The 22,794-nt window shown below is 39.1% G+C and overlaps 2 protein-coding genes across 4 annotated transcripts in view; both read right to left on the bottom strand.

Annotated features, from left to right (window-relative positions):
- The window catches only part of LOC127875954 (uncharacterized), a 44,084-nt gene that overhangs the window by 20,959 nt on the left and 331 nt on the right, over positions 1 to 22,794 (bottom strand). Inside the window, exons 1-8 of one of the 3 annotated variants that reach the window (XM_052420722.1) lie at positions 22,602 to 22,622; positions 10,021 to 10,182; positions 9,194 to 9,347; positions 6,393 to 6,497; positions 5,507 to 5,603; positions 3,978 to 4,075; positions 1,082 to 1,159; positions 50 to 127 (exon numbers count right to left, since the gene is read on the bottom strand). In XM_052420722.1, coding sequence (XP_052276682.1) covers positions 50 to 127; positions 1,082 to 1,159; positions 3,978 to 4,075; positions 5,507 to 5,603; positions 6,393 to 6,497; positions 9,194 to 9,347; positions 10,021 to 10,178 — 768 coding nt within the window. In that variant the 5' untranslated portion in view covers positions 10,179 to 10,182; positions 22,602 to 22,622. Of the gene's footprint in view, positions 1 to 49; positions 128 to 1,081; positions 1,160 to 3,977; positions 4,076 to 5,506; positions 5,604 to 6,392; positions 6,498 to 7,349; positions 7,450 to 9,193; positions 9,348 to 10,020; positions 10,183 to 22,601; positions 22,623 to 22,794 lie in introns of those variants that run through there. The other 2 variants (XM_052420723.1, XM_052420724.1) reach the window with 2 other exon arrangements.
- LOC127875955 (uncharacterized) lies at positions 10,328 to 14,032 on the bottom strand. Its single transcript, XM_052420725.1, has 2 exons — positions 12,513 to 14,032; positions 10,328 to 12,452 (listed from the first exon to the last, which is right to left on the bottom strand). Exon 1 carries the CDS (start codon positions 14,030 to 14,032, stop codon positions 12,527 to 12,529), a length of 1,506 nt encoding a protein of 501 aa, XP_052276685.1. The 3' UTR covers positions 10,328 to 12,452; positions 12,513 to 12,526.

Raw genomic sequence — 22,794 nt, 5'->3', positions numbered from 1 at the left:
ATTTTTCCCCCTAAATCAAACATCCACTAAAAATTATAATATTTTATACCTGCTGGGTAGCACTTTCGAATACATTCTGTAGGGTGTCTTTCTTGCAGGCATGGTACTGGAGGGGTATAAACTTGTACTGAAATAGAGGGGAAAACATAAACCTTCAGCACAATGTTTGTAAATTATTATGTAATGTGAAGCAATTTCTATTTCTAAAATGCACAATGACAAAACTATGACATAATAAGAATGACAAAAACATTAGTATTTTATTTTTAAACTTTGTTTTAAAGACTGGCATATATCGCATTTAATTTTACTCACATTGAGAGAAAATAAGGGATTGGTTTGTAATAAAAACAATCAGCATATATTACACTTAATACACTGTTAATATAGCATAACTAATACCCCTTTATTGTAATTAAAACAAATCACATACAATGTGCATTCCCAAAAGAACAACAATCTTTTAATCAGACGAGACTTATACCCCACACCTTTTACTAAATGTGCTCAAGTACAAATAAGTCAGGCATATATGGCTCAATTACCATAGTAACAATCCTCCGGCACATCTAAAAGTTATAGTGATGACACATTTATAGTTTAAATTTTATATCTTGAGAAATGTGAAAGTAGTTTAGCTCAACAAAATATTACGAAGTACACTTAAGGACCTACAAGCTGACCAACTGTACGTGACCATGACCTTAGGGACCCGAGTCTTACCAGTGACACACAGCCAGATAACGGACACACATGTAAAGAGTAACAGAATCCCTTGATGCATATATGAGGTAATGGCAAATTATGAATAAATAATCAAAGTGACCTTTGAACTCGCATCTATGTTTATAAGTCTTGTATGTGACTCAGCCCCAGATGATTGAGAAATACTGTGGTAAGTTGCATGGCTGTGGCTCATATGTTATAAGAGATACAGCTCAAGCCAGAAAAAAGCAAAAAGTCTCTTCAGAGATTAGTATGTGCAGTCTGCACAGGCTAATCTGGGATGACACTTTACGCACATGCATTAAGCCCCATTTTTCCAGATCCTCCAATCATCCTAGGATCAGTGCATACTTACTGGGTTAATCTTGCTTACTTCTCCTGCCTCTGGCACCTCCTGTAGCTTACTGAGCATCCAGAAGAACCGGAAATCTGTCTGCAATCATAAAATGTATAGGCTGCAGTGTGTTTTTTCTTTCAAATTTGGGTCCAGTAGGGGGACCCATTCCAAATGGAAACAAGAGCTGTGTTTGTGAAACACAATGTCCCCTACTGCGCTTTGAAGCCATATATTTGACCTTTGACCTTGAAGGATGTCCTTGACCTTTTACCACTCAAAATGTGCAGCTCCATGAGATACACATGCATGCCAAATATCAAGTTGCTATCTTCAGTATTGCAAAAGTTATGACCAAGGTTAAAGTTTTGGGGCACACACATACAATGATAGACACATACAATGACAGACAGACAGGCCAAAAACAATACACCCCCGATCATTCGATCTGAGGGCATAAAAAGTATATATTTTTCCCAAATGGGACCTAAAAAATTCCAATTGAAGGTTTCAAAAAATTAACAAGATATGTGTTTGTCAGAAACACTATGTCCCCTTTTGCGCCGCTTTGAAGCTATATAATTGACCTTTGACCTTGAAGGGTGACCTTGACCTTTCACCACTCAAAATGTGCAGCTCCATGAGATACACATGCATGCCAAATATCAAGTTGCTATCTTCAATATTGCAAAAGTTATTGCAAATGTTAAAGTTGGGGCAAACAAACAAACACACAAACCAACAGACAGGGCAAAAACAATATGTCCCCCACTATAGTGGCGGGGGACATAACAAGAGCTGTCAGAGGACAGCGCGCTCAACTATTCGAGTGCTTGACATTATAACGTAAGCCATCATGGGGAAATTGTTCATATTCAATAATTTATTAGACGATCTTTCAGAAATAAAAAAAGGAAAAAAAAAAAAAATTATTTTGGGGGGGGGGGGGGGTGAGAGGGGGTATAATGTGGGGTGTGGTCATTTATTAGATGATCTTTCAAAAATAATTTAGGGGGGGGGTTTGGGGGGGGGTTGGGGGGGTGAGAGGGGGTTATAATGTGGGGTGGGGTAATTTATTAGATGATGTTTAAAAAAAAATTGGGGGGGGGAGGTGGGGGGGGGGGGGGAAGGGATTCTGGGTAGGGGCGTGGGGTATTGTTTGGGTGGAATCCATTGTGGTATTCAGGTAAGTGTTGTTTTGTAAAAGTAATAATAAAATGTGATCATAAATAAAGAAGTTATGGCAATTAAAGCAAAATGTACAATTATCTAAGTGTAAAAGGGGCCATAATTATGTAAAAATGCTTGATACAGTGGTCTGCTCTTGTTTATAGGTTGGGGTCATGTTGGTAAACAAGTATGCAACATATAAAAGCAATATGCGAAAGGATATAGGAAATATTTGGGGTTGTACGCAAACTTTAACATAGATTTATCAATAATATGCATATTCTAAGTATAAAAGGGGCAATAATTATGACAAAATGCTTGATAGAGTTGTCTGGTCTTGTTTATAGGTTGGGGGTGATGTTGGTAAACAAGTATGCAAAATATGAAAGCAATATGTCAAGGGACAATAATAAATGGGGTAGTACGAAAACTTTAACATTTGCTGCATATTCTAAGTGGAAAAGGGGCCATAATTATGACAAAATGCTTGATAGAGTTGTCCGCTCTTGTTTATAGGTTGGGGTCATGTTGGTAAACAAGTATGCAAAATATGAAAGCAATATGTCAAGGGACAATGAAAATAATTGGGGTAGTACAAAAACTTTTACATTTGCACGCTAACGCTAACGGAAACGCCGAGGTGAGACGGATAGCTCCACTATATATATTTCATATATAATAGTCGAGCTAATAATAATATATACCTTTTTCAATTGGGAATGGGGCTGATTACCAATTGGGAAAAGTACCCGAACCGGTCCAATTGGGAAAAATTGAGTCGTAAAAACCTCAAAATTGGGAAAAAGAGTCGTGAAACCTTGAAATAGGGAAAAATCGCGTTGTGAAATCTTCAAATTGGGAAATTAGTGTATTTGATTTTTTGCTAACAAATACCTTAAAATTGAGAATAACTGATGTCAATTTGTTAATATTATATTTACTAAGGTTCTAGCCATAGAGCTGCATTAGTAAATTAATTAAAGTTCATTTTAACAATTTTTTTATTAACCTTCACTTCGGAAATATGTAATTTTTCCCAGATTGGGAAAGTGCCGTTTTCCGGTACTTTACAAAGAAGGAAAAAAATCGCTGGATTACCTGAAATAGAACAACAACAAAACACTGATAAAATCTTTAAACATAAAACAGAAACATATCCGAAAACTCCCTTTACTATACAAACAAAATTGGCAAGCCTTGGTGTTTCATAAACTCTTCCAGAGACATTATTAAGTGGAATTTGTTTTTAAAAATGCAAGTGTATTGTGTGAAGCATTAATTACGTTCTAACACAAAAGGTAATTTTTAGGTGTCCTGCCATTAGGTAACAAGCCAAATTTCTTTTGCAAAATGTCCTCAATTTGGCAAGAAACATCATGTCAGGTATGAATGATTTTAACTTCCATTATCATTTTTATACATATACAACAGGAAAAGTCAAAAGCTAAACAAAACTGAAAACTGAAAGCAACATATAATGTGTGTAAACTTGTCTGAATACCAATAACCAGTTTAACTTGATCTTGCTAATATTTGGTATTTAAACAAACTAAGATTCCAGGCATGAATTCAAATGGGTACAAGTGTTTGTTTTCAAACATTCATTACAAATATGACTCGCACAATAATTCACAAGGCTACATACAAACAAACACTATTGGAATGTACACTCAAGCATACCAAAGAAAAGTTAACACTGCTAATTAACAACATTCCTTTAACAATTATATGTCAAACTTGTACTTACATCACTGTCATAGACAGGATGGTTCTTCCAGTTCATGATGTCAAGCACATAGAACGTCTTCTCTACCTCGTGATATATACAGTCCAGAATGGCATTATCTGTAGAATATACAGTCCAGAATGGAAATATCTATGGAATATACAGTCCAGAATGGCATTATCCGTGGAATATACAGTCCAGAATTGAATTAGCTGTGGTATGTACAGTCCATAATGGCATTATCTGTGATATATACAGTCCATAATGGCATTATCTGTGATATATACAGTCCATAATGGCATTATCTGTGGTATTTACAGCCCAGAATGGCATTATCTGTGATAAATACAGTCCATAATGACATTATCTGTGGAATATACAGGCAAGAATGGAATTATCTGTGGAATATACAGTCCAGAATGGCATTATCTGTGGAATAAATAGCACAGAATGGCATTATCTGTGGAATATATAGTCCAGAATGGCATTATCTGTGGAATATACAGTCCAGAATGGCATTATCTGTGAAATGTATAGTCCAGAATGGCATTATCTGTGAAATATACAGTCCAGAATGGCATTATCTGTGGAATATACAGTCCAGAATGGCATTATCTGTGGAATATACAGTCCAGACTGACATCTGTGGAATATATAGTCCAGAATAACATTATCTGTGGAATATATAGTCCAGAATGGCATTATCTGTGGAATATACAGTCCAGAATGGCATCATCTGTGCAATGTATAGTCCAGAATGGCATTATCTATGGAATATACAGTCCAGAATGGCATTATTTGAGGAATATACAGTCCAGAATGGCATTATCTGTGAAATATACAGTCCAGAATGACATCTGTGGAATATATAGTCCAGAATGGCATTATCTGTGGAATATACATGTACAGTCCAGAATGGCATTATCTGTGGAATATATAGTCCAGAATGGCATTATCTGTGGAATATACATGTACACTCCAGAATGGCATTATCTGTGGAATATACAGTCCAGAATGGCATTATCTGTGGAATATACAGTCCAGAATGGAATTATCTGTGGAATATACACTCCAGAATGGCATTATCTGTGGAATATACAGTCCAGAATGGCATTATCTGTGGAATACATGTTAACAGTCCAGAATGGAATTATCTGTAGTATATACAGTCCAGAATGGAATTATCTGTAGTATATACAGTCCAGAATGGCATTATCTGTGGAATATACAGTCCAGAATGGCATTATCTGTGGAATATACAGTCCAGAATGGCATTATCTGAGGAATATATAGTCCAGAATGGCATTATCTGAGGAATACATGTTTACAGTCCAGAATGGCATTATCTGTAGAATATACAGTCCACAATGACATTTTCTGTGGTATACACAGCCCAGAATGGAATTATCTGTGGATTATACAGTCCAGAATGGAATTATCTGTGGTATATACAGAGTGTTTATTACAAGGGTACAACTTTCTTCACCATTAAAATTGACATAGCAAGAAACACATTATCATTTTGCGATGAAAGAAAACAAGAAGTCTACCTCTGTATTTGTCTTTTTGCTGCCGGTTGCCCCCAGGTAGGTGAGAGGGGAAGGAGTTGACACGGTAACCGTTCCTGCCGTAAGCTGTGGTGGTACCCTGCAATAAAACTCAACTAATAATATGATCCACTCTCTGGGGAAATGGGACTTAATGCATGTACATAAAAGTGTTGTCTCTAGATAAGCCTGTGCAACCACATAGGCTTATCAGGGACAACACTTTCAGCTTATTGAATTTTCCGTTTAAAGAAATTCACTTCTTCAATAAATGGCAAATTAATAGCAAAGACACAAATTTCTATGGTAAATTTGACCTTTGACGTCTTAGTGTGATCTTGACTTTTGAGGTAAGGAGACATTTGTTACATGACATGTCATCTTACAATGGCTGACATTTGCTTCAAGTAATTCCAAAATCCGTGACTTTATAGTAAAGTTACAGCAAAGACAGGACGTTCCGCACAAACGCACAGACAGATTAACTGCTACTAGTATATGCTGCCTTCTTCTAAGGGGAGGGGGGGAAGATAAGTTTTCTAATAATATTGTGTGTTTGTTTTTTTTTAAACAATAGACATGTTATATTTATTTATTGCAGCACAGCAAAAGTAAGAACAAAAAACAAGCAACAAATCCAGACAATTGTTATTTTAAAGAAAATTTATTAGGTCCAAGGCCTGTCAAAAAGCAATGGACCAGAACGAAACTCGTACTTGATCTGTAAGTCATATATGTAGACTTGCGCCAAAAATCAGGTGAATATCTGAAAGAGTTCAGGTGAAGAAAACTCCCAAAATTGATGCCAGACAGACAGACTGACAAACTGACAGTGCAACTGCTATATGCCCCTTTACCCGGAGCATTACTGACAGGGGGGTATACTCACATATGCAGCTACCACAAGGCATCTCTTTCCCCAGGGACAGGCCACCATGAGCCAGTCCTCCTCAAAATTCTCAGGCACCTCTACCAACCACTCGGACAGCATCAGCTGAGAACAAACATGAAACAGAGCTGAACTACAGGGAAACATGACAACCACAACAGAGCTGCACTACAGGGAAACGTGACAACATACATAATTTGAGTCAAGTTCTTAGAAAACTAGGTTAAATTCATGCGTGTAAAGTGTCTTCCCAGATTAGCCGGTGCTGTTGGAAAGGTAGCGACTGCAAAAGCTAACATGGGATGATATTACATGTATACCTACATGCATTAAGCCCCATTTTCCCAGGGCGACACTTAAATGATTGTTTGAATTATTGCAAGTCAAATCAGGATCAAGGTCGATATGGGGGCTTGGCAATGTCACAGCACCATCTATGTCAGTATCCAAGTGTTAAATCAAGCCGTATCAAGAGGAAATGGTAATATCTAGTCAACCAAAAATTACCCCAATTAAATAACCAGTAATTTTTTTTTTGGCTTTATATTGTACAGCCTGTGCATTTTGGATTAGGAAAAATAGCAGGATAAACCATGCAATGGAGAACAATGAAATATTATGAATATGATTATAAATAACAGTATTTTAAAATGTATGTTATACAGAGTTACATAATTATATACCTGTATAATAAACTCATTAAACTAATTACTAAGTTTATATGGAAAAGTTCTGCATCTTTTTTAGGGAAATTATGGTCAGATTTTTGGGTAAAAACTACTTTTTGCAATTGGGAAGTAGCCTGTAAGTGGCTGTAATTTTGGGCAAAAAATTCACTGATAACTGTAATTATTTATAAATTCTAAGAAAGTTTAAACTTTTTTGATGTCCAAACATGAAGATAAACAAAAATATTCCCTATAGGCAATGTCCTAAAAATATTAAGGGCCTCCTCACCAATATTCCAACGATTTCCAGGTATTCCTGTGTATAATGTTTCTTGTCTAATTGTATTGATCACAGGCTTCCTGAAAAGTCCCAAAAGGTGTCTGTCAACAGGACAGGCTGCTGGAAAAGTTTGCCTGTCCGGACAAAAATTCACCTGTCCGAACAGCGCGAGTTTATAACTGAAGAATTTAGTAAAGTTTAACTCATATTTATTGCAATGTGCAGCCTGTGTATAAGTATTGGACAACTATAAGTAATTGATTTTGGAACATATAACATCAAATCATTATGTGTTCTTATGCAAATGTAACACACTGTAATTTTAAAATATGTGATTCATTCAATATAATATGTAATTATGTAGTAAACTTGTACAAAATATACTCTTATATATTCTCCGTACAATATCAATCTTTTACCAAACTATCTGTTTTATATTATCAAAAATAAAATGATAATGTGATATTACACTGATATAAGCACATTTCCGTGTTATTTTATGCGTTCCGACGATACATAAAGCAAAACATTGCTTACATATGATGATGACAACTTCAAATTTGACAATTTCGATCATTTGTATAAGCATTTTTTCCATGTGTAGTTTTTTGTTACAACCTTTGTAAATGGATAGATGGTAATAATCGGACCAATCAAATTGACGTTCTCAAAAAAACAAAACAAAGGGAGAGCACTCCTAAGAACTAGTGACGCGATAGTGTTCTTAATTACAAAAAAGCTCGAAACTAACGAAAAGAGTTATTCTAATTGGGTGTTATCGTTCTTTTGCCTAGTATGACTTTTCGGTATTAAGTCATTTTTTTGCCTGTCACAAGGACCGGCGATATTAGAAACTTCGCCGGACCGTAAAAAATTTTGCCGGACAAGACCGGAGGACCGGCCTTTTCAGGAAGCCTGTGATCAATGGGCATGTATTTGTAAATGCCAAATTGTAAAGTATTCATATTAACAGATATGTTTGAAATGAATTAAACTCATTTGTAAGGTTTGATTTGGTTTTACATAAAGTTACTCCATCCCCAAGTTCAAAGATTAGCAATTTACATTGTAGCATTAACCTAAAAATATTGAACATAATAAACTGTTCTGAATTAAGATCATTTGTTGCATTTCACATTTTGAACGATTGCATACTAAGATAAATGAATTTTTAAGAGCAACTAAAAATGTAAAAGCATTTTATTATACGGCAATGACCGATAATACCTGACTGATATTTAGTGATAGAAAACACTGTTATTAGGACACTGTCCAATAATGCAATTTTATTGCAACCCCCCCCCCCCCCACACACACACACCCTAATCCCAAGTAAACAAAAAGTAAATCTGGGCCAGAGGTACAAAATGTGCTAATAAATGAGGGAAATTATGACGTCAAATGTTCTTACGAGAAAATAGTTCAAACAAGTAGCACACTTTAAATAGTGATGAATGCAGTTGCACCTGTTGTGCAATGAAGCGTTATAAAAATAAAATCATAATATTTTACATGTTTATATTTACAAATAAAAAAGACAAACATGTCAATGGTTATGAACAATATTGTGCAATCATGCAGTGGTCTGGGAAAACTGGGCTTAATTCATGTGCTTTAAGTGTCATCCCAGATTAGCCTGTGCAGTCTGCACAGGCTAATCAGGGACAAAACTTTCCTTTTAAACTGGATTTTTGTAAAGAAGGGACTTCCCTTCAACAAAAAATGCCCAAAAACCGGAAAGTGTTGTGCTTGATATGACTTTGCAGACTGCACAGGCTAATCTGGGATGGCACTTTACGTAAATACATTTACCACAGTTTTCCTAAACTGGCTCAAATAAACAAACATGGCACCTGGTTCCTGTAGTATCTGCCAGGTCTGTAAGTCCTCTGTTTCTGTGAGTCTTCGGCCTCCATGGCCTCTCCATCATCATCATCGAGGTCGTCCGAGTCCTGCCAGTCATCCTCCAGCAGGCGCCGTGCATGGTTCGCAAAGTCAAACCTCCGACTGAAAATATTTGAGCCTCCCTTAAGGAAAATGTCGTCTAATGCATGTGCATACAGTTTGGGCACTGATTAGACTGCAGTCTGCACAGGCTTATCAGGGAAGACCTATTCTGCTTTTTTTGGTATTTTTGAGTTTTAAAGAAGTCTCTTCTTCACAAAAATCAAGTGTAGGACGAATGTGTCGTCACTGATTAGCCTGTGCACACTACACAGGCTAATCTGGGACAAAACTTTATGCACATGGATAAATTACACCCCTTTTTTTTTTAGTTTTTTGCTACATTTACCAACTACTTCTTTGCCTGAGTGAACATTGCTGTTCAAAGCCTTTTATCAGTGCAATATGCACATTCTCAAATATTCCAAATACTAAGAATATATTGCTTTTCATATACATAACCTGAAAAAATGCATGCATTCTTCATACTTCTTTACATGAATCAGGATTTGTTGGCACTTTCAAACAATTCCATTATGTTGGCATGGTCTAGATATAGTAGATATGATGTCAGCCTTGCGACCAGGAGGTTGAGGGTTCGATCTCCACTGTTGGAGCATTCACACTCCAAGTACTGGTTCATCCCAGGAAACAGACTTAAGAGTGTTTTCATAAGCATTAGACTTTTGATGAAATCGAGCTGAAATAAATAGGTTTAAATTAAACAATTCCATACCTTTTCTGTTGATCAAGTATGTTTTTCCTTCGAGATTCCTGGTCTGAGTTGCTGGCTTTCTTCTTGTACTCTGCAAACCTGGGGTGGGGAGCATCGGTACTGTTGGGCTCTGTGCTCACAGAGAAACTGGTAGCAAGGCTCTCTGTTAGGGCATCCATTGTTCTGGTAAGCAAAATGAATGTTTGTATAAGTTCTTTCTTGGAAAACTGGAATTAATGCATGTGCGTATAGTATTGTAAGCCGAGCGGTATCGATGATGTTGCATTTTATTTATTCAGAACTCAAACGCATTAAAAAGAAGTCAGGATGGTTTCTGTAACTATTTATTTATTAGGGCAGAAGCTTAACGTTTGCCATATAAACAGTACTATGAGTGGTTAATTAAACAACAAGTATGATATTAACTATTTGAACAGCAGTTCAGATTAAATAAAGCGATGAAATCAGTCGTCACTCTTTATAGTTATTCTAAATAGTATTTAATGCAGATGCAAAATGTCAGTTAGAACTAGTCAGAACTATGACGTACAGATGTAGATTAAACGTAGGTAAGTGAGTCGTATATGTTAGTGTTTACCTTTGTTGGCTTTTGACATCTTAAATGGGTTGTTAAGTAATGAGCGACTATTCTGGGTCAAGTCACTACTGACTAGTGAGTTACGACTGACTCCATCATCAACCACAGCTCTATTTATAAGCAGTTGCTGAGGCTGGGCGTTGCTGGCGACCAATCAGAGCCAGACTTTCATGAAAGTATTTAACTATGTAAAACGGTTTAAGCAACATTAACAACATTTGCATTAACAGCATTGCAAGTCTAACAAGAAAGCATTACATCAATAAAAAGCTCAGAAAATATTATGCATAACTATACAATGCTTTCATTACATTTCTCAATCATAATAATAATATTTCATCTAACACATAGTGAAAGCAATGCGAAAGCATTGCGCGAAAATACTTGAAATAGTTCCCCACCAGCATTAATATCTGACAGGACTACTAACTGTATAAGTAACATTGTAACAATAAAACAGTTAACAGGTCATAATACTACACATAAACATTGGGAAAACACATTTCTTCGATAAGATATAACTTATTCGCGTAGAATTAACTTGCTATGTCATAACCTTCGACATTGCAAATGGCGGACATTTTGGAACATTTAACCCGCGTTCGATTCAATGCTGGCGATTCAAATTACAAGTAATGGATATTCAATAATGGAGAAAGCATTAACTGGATTTAACAAACATTTGATAATGGTTGTTAAACCAGATAACAACAAGGAAAATTTGGATTATTAAAGTTAAACAGGTAAGGCATTCTTAAGTGTACATATTTCGGACGTGTATAGTATTCGGATACAGGGTGTTACACTTCCCCCACCTTAAAGACATAAACTTCTCCTGAAGTTTGAAGTAAAAATTTAAACTTACAGATATATACAAATTTGAAATGAAAGAATAACAATTACTGAACAATTAACACATTAATAACAATGCATAAATAACACTACATTTCTGTTTCAGGTACAATCAAGTCTTCTCAGTACTTTGATTTCAGACACAGTTTATGAAGCTCACCCTAGTTTGCAGACTCAAGAACAATTATGCAAGAACTAGTATCACGTAAATGTATTTGTTTTACCCAATTAAAGGTTACGTTCTTTAACAAAAAAAAAAAAAAGTCAATAAAAGTTATTTATTGAAAACAGAATATCTCAAAATATTATTTTAAAACACTTAATTACACATAAACATTTAATCAATTACCATTCTTACAATATAGTATGAGCTCATACTTTAAACTCACACACAATAATGTCTATGCAAATAATTAATCAATTTTGAAATGTCAGTTCGCGAGGCATCAGCAAACTGGCACATGGCATCAGAGATCACAGGCAGGATTGGAACGAAACGTCAGAAGGCAGGAACAGAGCATCAGGACAGCAACAGGGCATCAGGGTCTTTGGCAGGGCGTCGGTTAACTGTCAGGGCAGCAAGGCAACAGGACATCGGAATCAGGGCAGCAAGGTAGCAGGACATCAAAATCAGGGCAGCAAGGTAACAGGACATCGGAATCAGGGCAGCAAGGTAACAGGACATCGGAATCAGGGCAGCAAGGCAACAGGACATCAAAATCAGGGCAGCAAGGTAACAGGACATCGGAATCAGGGCAGCAAGGTAGCAGGACATCGGAATCAGGGCAGCAAGGCAACAGGACATCAAAATCAGGGCAGCAAGGTAACAGGACATCGGAATCAGGGCAGCAAGGTAGCAGGACATCGGAATCAGGGCAGCAAGGCAACAGGACATCAAAATCAGGGCAGCAAGGTAACAGGACATCGGAATCAGGGCAGCAAGGTAGCAGGACATCGGAATCAGGGCAGCAAGGTAACAGGACATCGGAATCAGGGCAGCAAGGTAACAGGACATCGGAATCAGGGCAGCAAGGTAGCAGGACATCGGAATCAGGGCAGCAAGGTAACATAATGGTTTTATTCAGACGTTAGCCTCAATGGGACGGCAGCAAACTTCACCATGTCCACAGGACTTAAAGGTTGAAGACATTCAAGAAACTGCTTCTGGAATTCCTTTGGGAAGGTACTTATCCCAAGAGCAATGTCCCGAACTGTTTTGAAGTTGAAGAAAATCATTTGTGTGTCCTTGTTTGGAGGAATCATGGCTCCAGTCAGTGAAAGATAGCTGTATTTATACAAAAGGACTTGGCGCTGGATCGGGTGAATTCCGCTTGCCATTTCCAGCGCACCAGCAGCATACTCAGTGAGGACACCCTTTTCTTCTGGTGAAAATGATGTCCAATTCTTTGGTGGCCACGATAGACAGGGGGTCAGATGAATGCTTTCATCAGGGACCAGACTCCATTCTCTGGGTGCTGGAGGGAGGACTGGCATATTTCCAGTAGACAAGAGGCTTCGAGCCATTTGTTGCAGGTCGTTATTTTTAGGAGTGGGGATGTAGATGGGGGCTGAAGGAGAGGAAGGAACAGTTGGTGGTGCGAAGCGGACTCTTGCTTGTACGGGCCTGAAGGATGTCATCGTTGTAGGATGATAACTTGGCGTTGCACATGATGATGGGACGTAGAGTAAGGGAGTACTGCAGTCTGGAGGTGGACTGTAAAACAACGGAGATACTTGGGGAATGGTCGCAGCAGCAGTTGTACTGGAGTCTGTTGTAGTTGTGTGAGTGCTGGAGGCTGCATGGACATTTGTTGAAGGGGTAGTATTCTCAAGGTCGATTGGTGAAGGAGATCCTAGAGAACAAGGTGATGGTGTTTTCAGATCATGCAAGGATGATGTTGATGATTGACTACGATCTGAAACAGGTGAGACAGGTTGCGGAATAGGGGTGATGGATGGGGTCTTCGATGGATGTGTAGGTGGGTGAGAAGGCGGCAGTGGACTGGCACAAATCTTCTTGGCTATGTGGGTTGTATGGATTGGGAGGGACCTCTTCAATGTGTAGGGCATCTGACGGACTGTGGTTAGATCATTTGCGTCGATGGCAAGCAGTTTGGAGATGTGTTTCCGTGCTTCGTCATCAGGACACAATTCAAACTTTGCAGCAGGTGGGGCGATAAACATTTCTACGGTTGTAGCGGAGAGGGTCACAATTCTCCCTATCACCTCGGGTCTACTACGAGCCTGCTGAAGCAGCCTGACCTGATAGAGGTGGGTTTCCGACGAAACGAAAATCTTGACGGCCCCATTCGAAATGTCGATAGATTTCAAGATGAGGGGGAAGGACAGTGGTAAAGTGGTGGACGAAGGAGTCTTGGAGTGGTCAGTGGTTTTCTGAGATGAAGAGGCGATCACTGATGATGATGAAATCTGGGGACTGGTGGAGGTGGACTTGGCAAGCTGCCAACCTGTCATCCAATGTGAGGCCCCAGGGGTGCGACCAGTGCACCACTGGGCAACACTCTTCATGGCGAACTGGGCTTCTAGGGACGTGAATACAGACACAGCAACAAAAAGTTCCATGTACTGTGCTGGCACCTTGGAGAAGTAGAAACAGTTGGCTGCTGTCAGGGTTCGTGGGGGCAAGGAGTGGTAGACTTCAAGATGCTGATGTTGGGTATGCCTGCTGAGATCCGCGGGATAACGGAAGAGATGCTCAGCCTTAATGCACCATGGACACAGCAATTCGCAGGACTGGTGCGCTTTGATGGTGTGGTGCACCACATCCCGGTGACAAGTAAATATTTCGTAGCAGTAACTACATTTGTGGATGGTCTTGCCTGCAATATACAAAACATTCAAGGTTTCTAATATGGTGTTGCCTGTAGTGTGATATATGATACCAACATAACATTGTTATATATTTATATGTAAATAATAGACTACCAAATTTTAATCCTAAATTGTTTGTATTAAACAAAAACAACTGAATCCATCGCCATTAAATATGAATGCTGTTATGTACAACTATCCCTGTTTTAAAATCTTTCCTAGCTTTATTGTATCCATCCAGAGGACTCTTTCCTTATAATAAAAAAAATCTGTTCTTAAACCCCAGATCTTGTATTAACATTGTTTTCTATCTATTGTTGATTCCAGGAAATAAAACGCATTGCGGACCTCACGTCTACGCAATCTCATTGCAAAAATGAAAAGCCTCGTACAAAACTTAAGACAAATCTCCTGTGGTTGATCAGGCCACTGAATTGTCGTCCGGACTATCAGGTAACTTTACACAAGCATAAAAAAATTATTCTCCTACAGGAATCAACAACACACAATATTCAATGAAAATACATTAGAGTTTAGATCGACTCATCTCTAACAACTTTAAAGAGTTCCTGGATATAAGGATATGTTGTATGCATCTATGATGAACATCAGTCATTTGTAAACATGGATTATGGATTAAATATTGTGGTTTAAAACTGTTAAAGAGGCCTGATTGTGCTAATAAATAATATTATAATAATTCTTGGTTGTCATGTGAACATCTATTGTGTTTTTCTTTGGTCAATTAACCAACTTGGTAGGTTTGTGCACTTGTATGCCGTTAGACGGTCAATGTGAATTGACTTAATTGGTCCGCTGGCAGAAGACTTGATTAGATAAACGAGGTCATCTATCCTTTTGACTATCATGTATGGGCCCTTCCAATTAGCTCCCAGTTTAGTACAGACTCCAGGTTTCCGAGAGGTGTCATGAACCCATACAGCATCACCTGTTTTGAAAGCTCTACTCTTGGCTGTAAGGTCATAATGGCGTTTCCGATACTCTTGTTTCTGTTTCAGGCTGACCCGAGCAAGCGAGTGGATTTCTTCAAGCTGCTCACGAAGCTCTTTCACGTAGTCATCTGTGGCCTCCAAGTCAGTGTTGCCCGAGTCTTGCGGTGGAAGACCGATGAATGCCTGAACAGGTAATACGACATCCCTTCCATAAACCATTTTGTTTGGGGTTTGACCAGTTGTTTTATGGGTACTTGATCTGTAAGCCATCATAACTTGAGGCAAATACTCATCCCATAGTTTTTGATTTGTTTGACAATACATGCTAAGCATGGTCCCTAGTGTGCGATTGAATCTTTCCACTGAAGCATTTGACTGTGGATGCATAGGAGTTGAAAAAGTGTGATGCATTTGAAGTAACTTGCACATTTCTGCAAATAATTTGGACACAAAGTTTGTGCCTCTGTCTGTGTGAATTTGTAATGGGACACCAAATCTGCTGACAAAATTATTCACAAACGTTTTTGCTACTGTTTCAGCAAGCTGATCCGGGATGGCTATGGCCTCTGTCCAATGAGTGAACAAATCAGAGATCACTAGAACATACGTGTTGCCTTTTTCGCTGTGAGGCAGAGGACCTAGAATGTCAAGAGCGACTCTTTCTAGAGGGGCGAGGACAGGCTGAGAACCAAGTGGAGCCTTCTTTGGCTTAGGTGGTTTTCGGGCGCCACAGCTGTGACATTGACTGCTATATTTTTCCACATCGGTAGTCATACCAGGCCAATAAAAAGTCTGGCGGAGTTTATCAAGCATCTTGTCAGTACCCAAATGTGCTGAGGAAGGAATGTCGTGCATGTACCTCATCAACTCCTGGCGCCTTATTGCAGGTACAATGACCTGGCGTGAAGATTTGTTCTTCTCAAACCAAGAACGCATTAGACATCCATCAGTGATAGAAAGCCGGTCCCACATTCGCCAGAGACTTTTGACACACTCACTCTGAGTTGAGATTTGTTGCCAAGAAGGGCGGATAGATGACCTTTCTAGTGACTGTATTATGAAGAGCAGCGAAGGATCTAACTTTTGTTGTGAATTGATATCACCCAAGGACCACTGTTGAACTGGGTAGGATGTCTGTTTGAAGACAATCAATGGATCATTCTGACTTCTTGTGATCATTCGCACAGTGTCAGTGTTAACCACTGGAGATGTTTCTTCTCCACATGGCGTGTCGTCATTTATCAAGTTTTCATGTGTGAAAGTCTCCGTGATCCCTTGTTGTTTGGCACACCTACTGCATGGAGCTCGTGACAAGGCATCTGCATTCCTATGTTGTGTCCCGGGCCGATGTACAACAGTGAAATCGTATGTTCCCAAGATCTGTAACCATCTGGCGACCTGACCTGTTGGCTGTTTTAGGTTGCGCATCCAAGACACAGCTGCATTGTCAGTCCTTACAAGAACAGACTGCCCATAGAGAAAATGATGAAAGGCGTTGAAGGCGTTTAATACAGCAAGAAGTTCTTTTCGAGTCACACAGTACTGTTGCTCATGTATGTTGAGGCTTTTGCTGTGATAGGCAATCACAACCTCCTTGTCATTTTGCAGTTGTGACAAGACAGCACCCGTTGCAAAGTCACTTGCGTCAGTGTCGAGGACAAACGGGGCGTCATGGACTGGATATCCGAGAATGGGTGATGTCGTCAGTGAGGTTTTGAGGTGCTGAAAAGCACGCTCGCATTCCTCAGTCCAATGAAAAGCAGTACCCTTGTCAGATATTTTATGCAGGGGCTTTGCAATTTGTGCAAAACCAGACACAAATCGACGGTAGTATGAGCATAGTCCAAGAAAAGATTTGACCTCCTTGACATTTCTTGGAGTTGACCAATCTCTCACAGCTGATATCTTTGCTGGATCGGTGGCAACACCTTCTTCCGAAACTAAGTGCCCAAGAAATTTAACTTGCTTCTGAAAAAAGATACATTTTGAGGGTTTACATTTCAAGCCTGCATTTTTGAGCCGTTGAAAGATTTTTTCCAGTCGCTCAAGGCCCTGATGGACTGACTTGGATGGGACAATGATATCGTCCATATACAATAAGCATTCAACCCATTGCAAACCCCTCAGAACATTTTCCATGAGGCGCTCAAAAGTAGCCGGGGCATTTACCAGACCAAACGACATTAATGTAAATTGATACAATCCCATTGTGGTTGTGAAAGCAGTTTTCTCTTTATCTTTCTCATCCATAGCCACCTGCCAATATCATGAGTTAAGATCTAATGAGGAGAAGAAACGAGAACCAGAGAGGGCATCAATGCAGTCGTCAACACGAGGTAGAGGATAGGCATCCTTTATGGTGACTTCATTGAGTTTGCGATAGTCAACACAGAACCTACAACTGCCATCTTTCTTTGTGACCAATACGATAGGCGATGCCCATGGGCTAGAGGATTGTTCAATGACGCCTCTGTCAAGCATTGTCTCAATTTCTTGTTTTTCTATGGCCCTCTTGCCAAAAGGAAGACGCCTAGGTGGTTGTCTGATTGGGACGGCATCACCTGTGTTAATTCTATGCTTGACCAGATTAGTGAGGCCAATATCCTCTGATGACTGAGAAAATACGTTTTGATATTTACACAGAAGATCAACAAATTCGGATTTTTCCTGATCATTTAAGTGCTGAGAGCTCCTCTCATAGAGGTCAACAAGATGGTCTGGCAAAAATTCTTCATTATGTTGTTCTTGGACACAGGCAACCCTCTCAATAGGCTGCATAGGAGGTTCAAAATAAGACTCACATGTCCCCAGGTTTGTATTTTTATACAGTCTGACAGATGAATGGCCATAGTTAAGTACAGTCATTACTGGATCAGAAGAGATGCTCACAACACCACCCATCAAGCTTATCTCTTTTGTAGCCATCAAATGAAAAGATGGTTCAACCAAACCAAGCTCGGATAAATGCTCTTTTTGTGGAATTTTAATAGGAACCATCATCGTGCTGTTCGCAGGAATCTCAACTGTTTGCTGTAATTCCACTCTACAGATATGCAAAGCCTGACCACCAGTCCACAATGGTACTACATCACCACCCATCATGAGACATGAACGTTTGTAGTTGATGCTATCAACATTAGCCCTCAGAAAATCTTGACCTAATATCCCATCAGCCTCTATGTCACAGACCACAAATGACACATCAAAACACTCGTTTCCTATAGGAACTAATAGATCAACATTTCCAACAACTCTCATGGCCTCACCGTTTACTGTCTTAAGCTCGTTTAATTGGGGACGGACGTGAAAAATGTTCTTAGGATCAAATTTCTTTAAGCTTTTCTCAGACAAGAGAGAAGTTGTAGCACCACAATCTATTAAAAAGTTGATTTCCACCGACCCAACATGAGTCGTCAGGTAAAATCCGTTGTCAAGTTTGTTGAATTGAAATCCCGATCTTGCAGTGTGCACATCATCGGAAGGAATATTATCTTTAGGCCGTCGAAATGACTTCGTCGACTCCTGGCCCATGGAGCCGACGGCAACTAGTTTTCCTGGTCGTTGGGAGTGGCATTCCTTGTGTAAGTGTGGGTATCAATGGTGTTGGTGCTCGGGACGTTGGAGTCTTGTCGGTCTTCATTGCGCGAACGATTTGCATGTAGCAGTCGCTCATTCACGTATTCTTGTGGCGGTTGGGCATTCTGTTGCCGTCCGTGTTGATGAACATGCGGATATGGACCCCCGTAGTGCGATCGGTTGGTGTTATATGACATGTTCATATGATTGTTCTGTGGTCTAGACTGCGGCTGTGGTCGACCAGATGGGTGTCTAAAATGTGGGCTTTGGCATCTTGTGTGATTCATGTTTTGTGGGCACGATTTCCAGAAGTGTTCAGTAGAATTGCACCCATAACACTTCTTTGGTACTGATTGTGGAGAGTTGCGGGACTCGAGGTTGCTAAGTCTATCGGTTATTTGTTTTAACGCCGATTCGACACTAGTGTCAACATTGCATGCCCTAATATTAGTTGTTGACGTTCCGAGGATGGACTCGTAGCGCTCAATGACGGCTACGGCCTCAATTATGTTAGTGCAGTTACGGTCAATGCATCTGCATTTCATGTCATTGGGGATCAGCTTGTACAGTTGGTGTAACGCTAACTGCTCTTGTGAGCGGTGATCAAATTCACTGTATGCTTTTTGTGCGAGCTGACGTATATCATGTGCTAGCGACGAAATGCTCTCGTCCTTCACACGCCTGCGTTCCTCGAATTTTGTTAACCACATATATTGATGTTTTCCTGCGGTGCCAAATCTATTGTTAAGTCGTGAAGACAATATGCGGTAATCGCGGCGTTCCTGTTCTGGGAGAGACATGTAGTACGTTCTGGCAGTGCCACGTAAACTGGAGGAAAGCATCAACACTTTAGTTCGCATGTCCCACCCACTCAATTCAGCGCAGTCCTCAAAGTGTGACACGTAAGACTCAAAGGGGCCAGAGCCTTCGTAAGTGTCTGGTTTAACGTGCATGTGGTGTGGTGATGACATGTAGGCGTGTGGAACATTGTCGCCGTGCCCAAATCGTCTATCATTTTGATATGTGACGGGAGTGTCTCTGGTATAGGGGGCGTTCTGTTGCGCTGCGGGCCTGTTGTTATTTGACGCGTCGCGGGTCTCTACACTTCCGGTATACGGAGTGCTTTCATGCACGATGCCCGTGATTATTGGTTGATCACCCCTGCATTCACGTCGAAATATCGGTCTACATTCATTAATATCATTTTCCCTTAGTAAAGACTCCTCGTGTGCGGACCCATGTGTGCGTTGAATATCAAAAGATATATCGGGATCTGGCGAAGAGGCCATGATAAAAAATTGTATTGTGTCTTGAGAGACCAGAAGGTTATTAATCTTATTGTCAATAAACTATTATTTAATTACTGTTGTTCACTTATTATATGACAGTGAAAAAAAAAGCAAGGTGTGAGCCGTGGACAGATGCTAAAAATCTATCCGTATCCCACTTCTGACACCAAAATTGTAAGCCGAGCGGTATCGATGATGTTGCATTTTATTTATTCAGAACTCAAACGCATTAAAAAGAAGTCAGGATGGTTTCTGTAACTATTTATTTATTAGGGCAGAAGCTTAACGTTTGCCATATAAACAGTACTATGAGTGGTTAATTAAACAACAAGTATGATATTAACTATTTGAACAGCAGTTCAGATTAAATAAAGCGATGAAATCAGTCGTCACTCTTTATAGTTATTCTAAATAGTATTTAATGCAGATGCAAAATGTCAGTTAGAACTAGTCAGAACTATGACGTACAGATGTAGATTAAACGTAGGTAAGTGAGTCGTATATGTTAGTGTTTACCTTTGTTGGCTTTTGACATCTTAAATGGGTTGTTAAGTAATGAGCGACTATTCTGGGTCAAGTCACTACTGACTAGTGAGTTACGACTGACTCCATCATCAACCACAGCTCTATTTATAAGCAGTTGCTGAGGCTGGGCGTTGCTGGCGACCAATCAGAGCCAGACTTTCATGAAAGTATTTAACTATGTAAAACGGTTTAAGCAACATTAACAACATTTGCATTAACAGCATTGCAAGTCTAACAAGAAAGCATTACATCAATAAAAAGCTCAGAAAATATTATGCATAACTATACAATGCTTTCATTACATTTCTCAATCATAATAATAATATTTCATCTAACACATAGTGAAAGCAATGCGAAAGCATTGCGCGAAAATACTTGAAATAGTTCCCCACCAGCATTAATATCTGACAGGACTACTAACTGTATAAGTAACATTGTAACAATAAAACAGTTAACAGGTCATAATACTACACATAAACATTGGGAAAACACATTTCTTCGATAAGATATAACTTATTCGCGTAGAATTAACTTGCTATGTCATAACCTTCGACATTGCAAATGGCGGACATTTTGGAACATTTAACCCGCGTTCGATTCAATGCTGGCGATTCAAATTACAAGTAATGGATATTCAATAATGGAGAAAGCATTAACTGGATTTAACAAACATTTGATAATGGTTGTTAAACCAGATAACAACAAGGAAAATTTGGATTATTAAAGTTAAACAGGTAAGGCATTCTTAAGTGTACATATTTCGGACGTGTATAGTATTCGGATACAGGGTATTACAGTATTGTCCCAGATCAGCCAGCACAGACAGTCTGCACAGGCATATCAGGGATGACACTTTTCGCTTAAACTTGATTTTTGTTGAAAAGAGGCTTCCTTTAAACAAACAATTTCGTAAAAGCAGAAAGTGTCGTCCCTGATTAGCCTGTGCAGACTGTCTGAACAGGCAAATCTGGGACGATATTTTATGCACATGCATTATTCCCACTTTTTAAAGAAACAAGAGGGAGCAATGATTGCCATAATGCTTTACATTTGTGAAAAATATTTTAAATCCATCCATACATGTCAAAGTTATGGCAGAGACAGGAATTGTCAATCTGCTTTACAGCCAATGTAACCTTTGATCTCTAAGTGTAACTGTTACCCTTTACTACTCCTATAAATATGAGATGGCTTTACATCAATGGTAATTGGTAGATTACCTCTAATTATTTGGACTAATCTTATACTTGACAAGACGTGTAAATTTACATCCTACATGTCCTATGATGGTTTGTATTTATGCAAAGTTTTTTTTCAAAATCAATCAATATGTAGCAAAAGTATGGCTCAGACTGGAAAGATAGCTAGACTGGCAGTCAGGCAGATTGGCAGTGCCACTGCTATATGACAGTGTTTTGTCAAATATATATTTTTTTCAGATTGGGAATTTGAAGAAAAAAGAGATGTGTTCGTCAGAAACACAATGCCCCCTATTGCGCCGCTTTGAAATAAATAAATAAAAATGTTGTCTTTTTACCTTTGACCTTGAAGGATGACCTTGACCTTGAACTTCCACCACTCAAAATGTGCAGCTTCATGAGAACGCCGCTTTGAATTTTATTTTATTTTGACCTTGAAGGATAACCTTGACCTTGAACTTCCACCACTCAAAATGTGCAGCTTCATGAGATACACATGCATGCCAAATATCAAGTTTCTATCTTCAATAATACAAAAGTTATGGCCAACGTTAGTTGTTTTTTTTCGGACGGACGGACATACACACATACTGATGGACAGTTCAACTGCTATATGCCACACTACCGGGGGCATAAAAAAACACCGATCTGAAACATGTGCCTCTAACACTGTACTTAAGGAAAATATTTATTTTACAGGTTTGTCTTTTGTGATAAACTCTTGTCCAAGTTTAGCTTTGCTATAACTTAAAATTGGTTCTAACACCCAATATTTTACTTTGACTGGTCCAAAATGGTTACCCCATTTGGTGTCTAGTTTAAGTTGTGATCATTCAACCAACATTTGCCCACTGGTTCCAGTATCGTGTTCACATTTACATTCGCAAGCATGAAAGTTCGAGCGACAAAGCTAAAAGACTTATATTTTTAACAGAACAGACTCAGACATCCAAGTGTGCAGAAAATTTACC

This window comes from Dreissena polymorpha, chromosome 4 (assembly GCF_020536995.1).
Source record: "Dreissena polymorpha isolate Duluth1 chromosome 4, UMN_Dpol_1.0, whole genome shotgun sequence".
Taxonomy (NCBI): Eukaryota; Metazoa; Mollusca; class Bivalvia; order Myida; family Dreissenidae; genus Dreissena; species Dreissena polymorpha.
The sequence above is the reverse complement of the archived record's forward strand: the minus strand, read 5'-3'. Positions and strand labels throughout refer to the sequence as shown.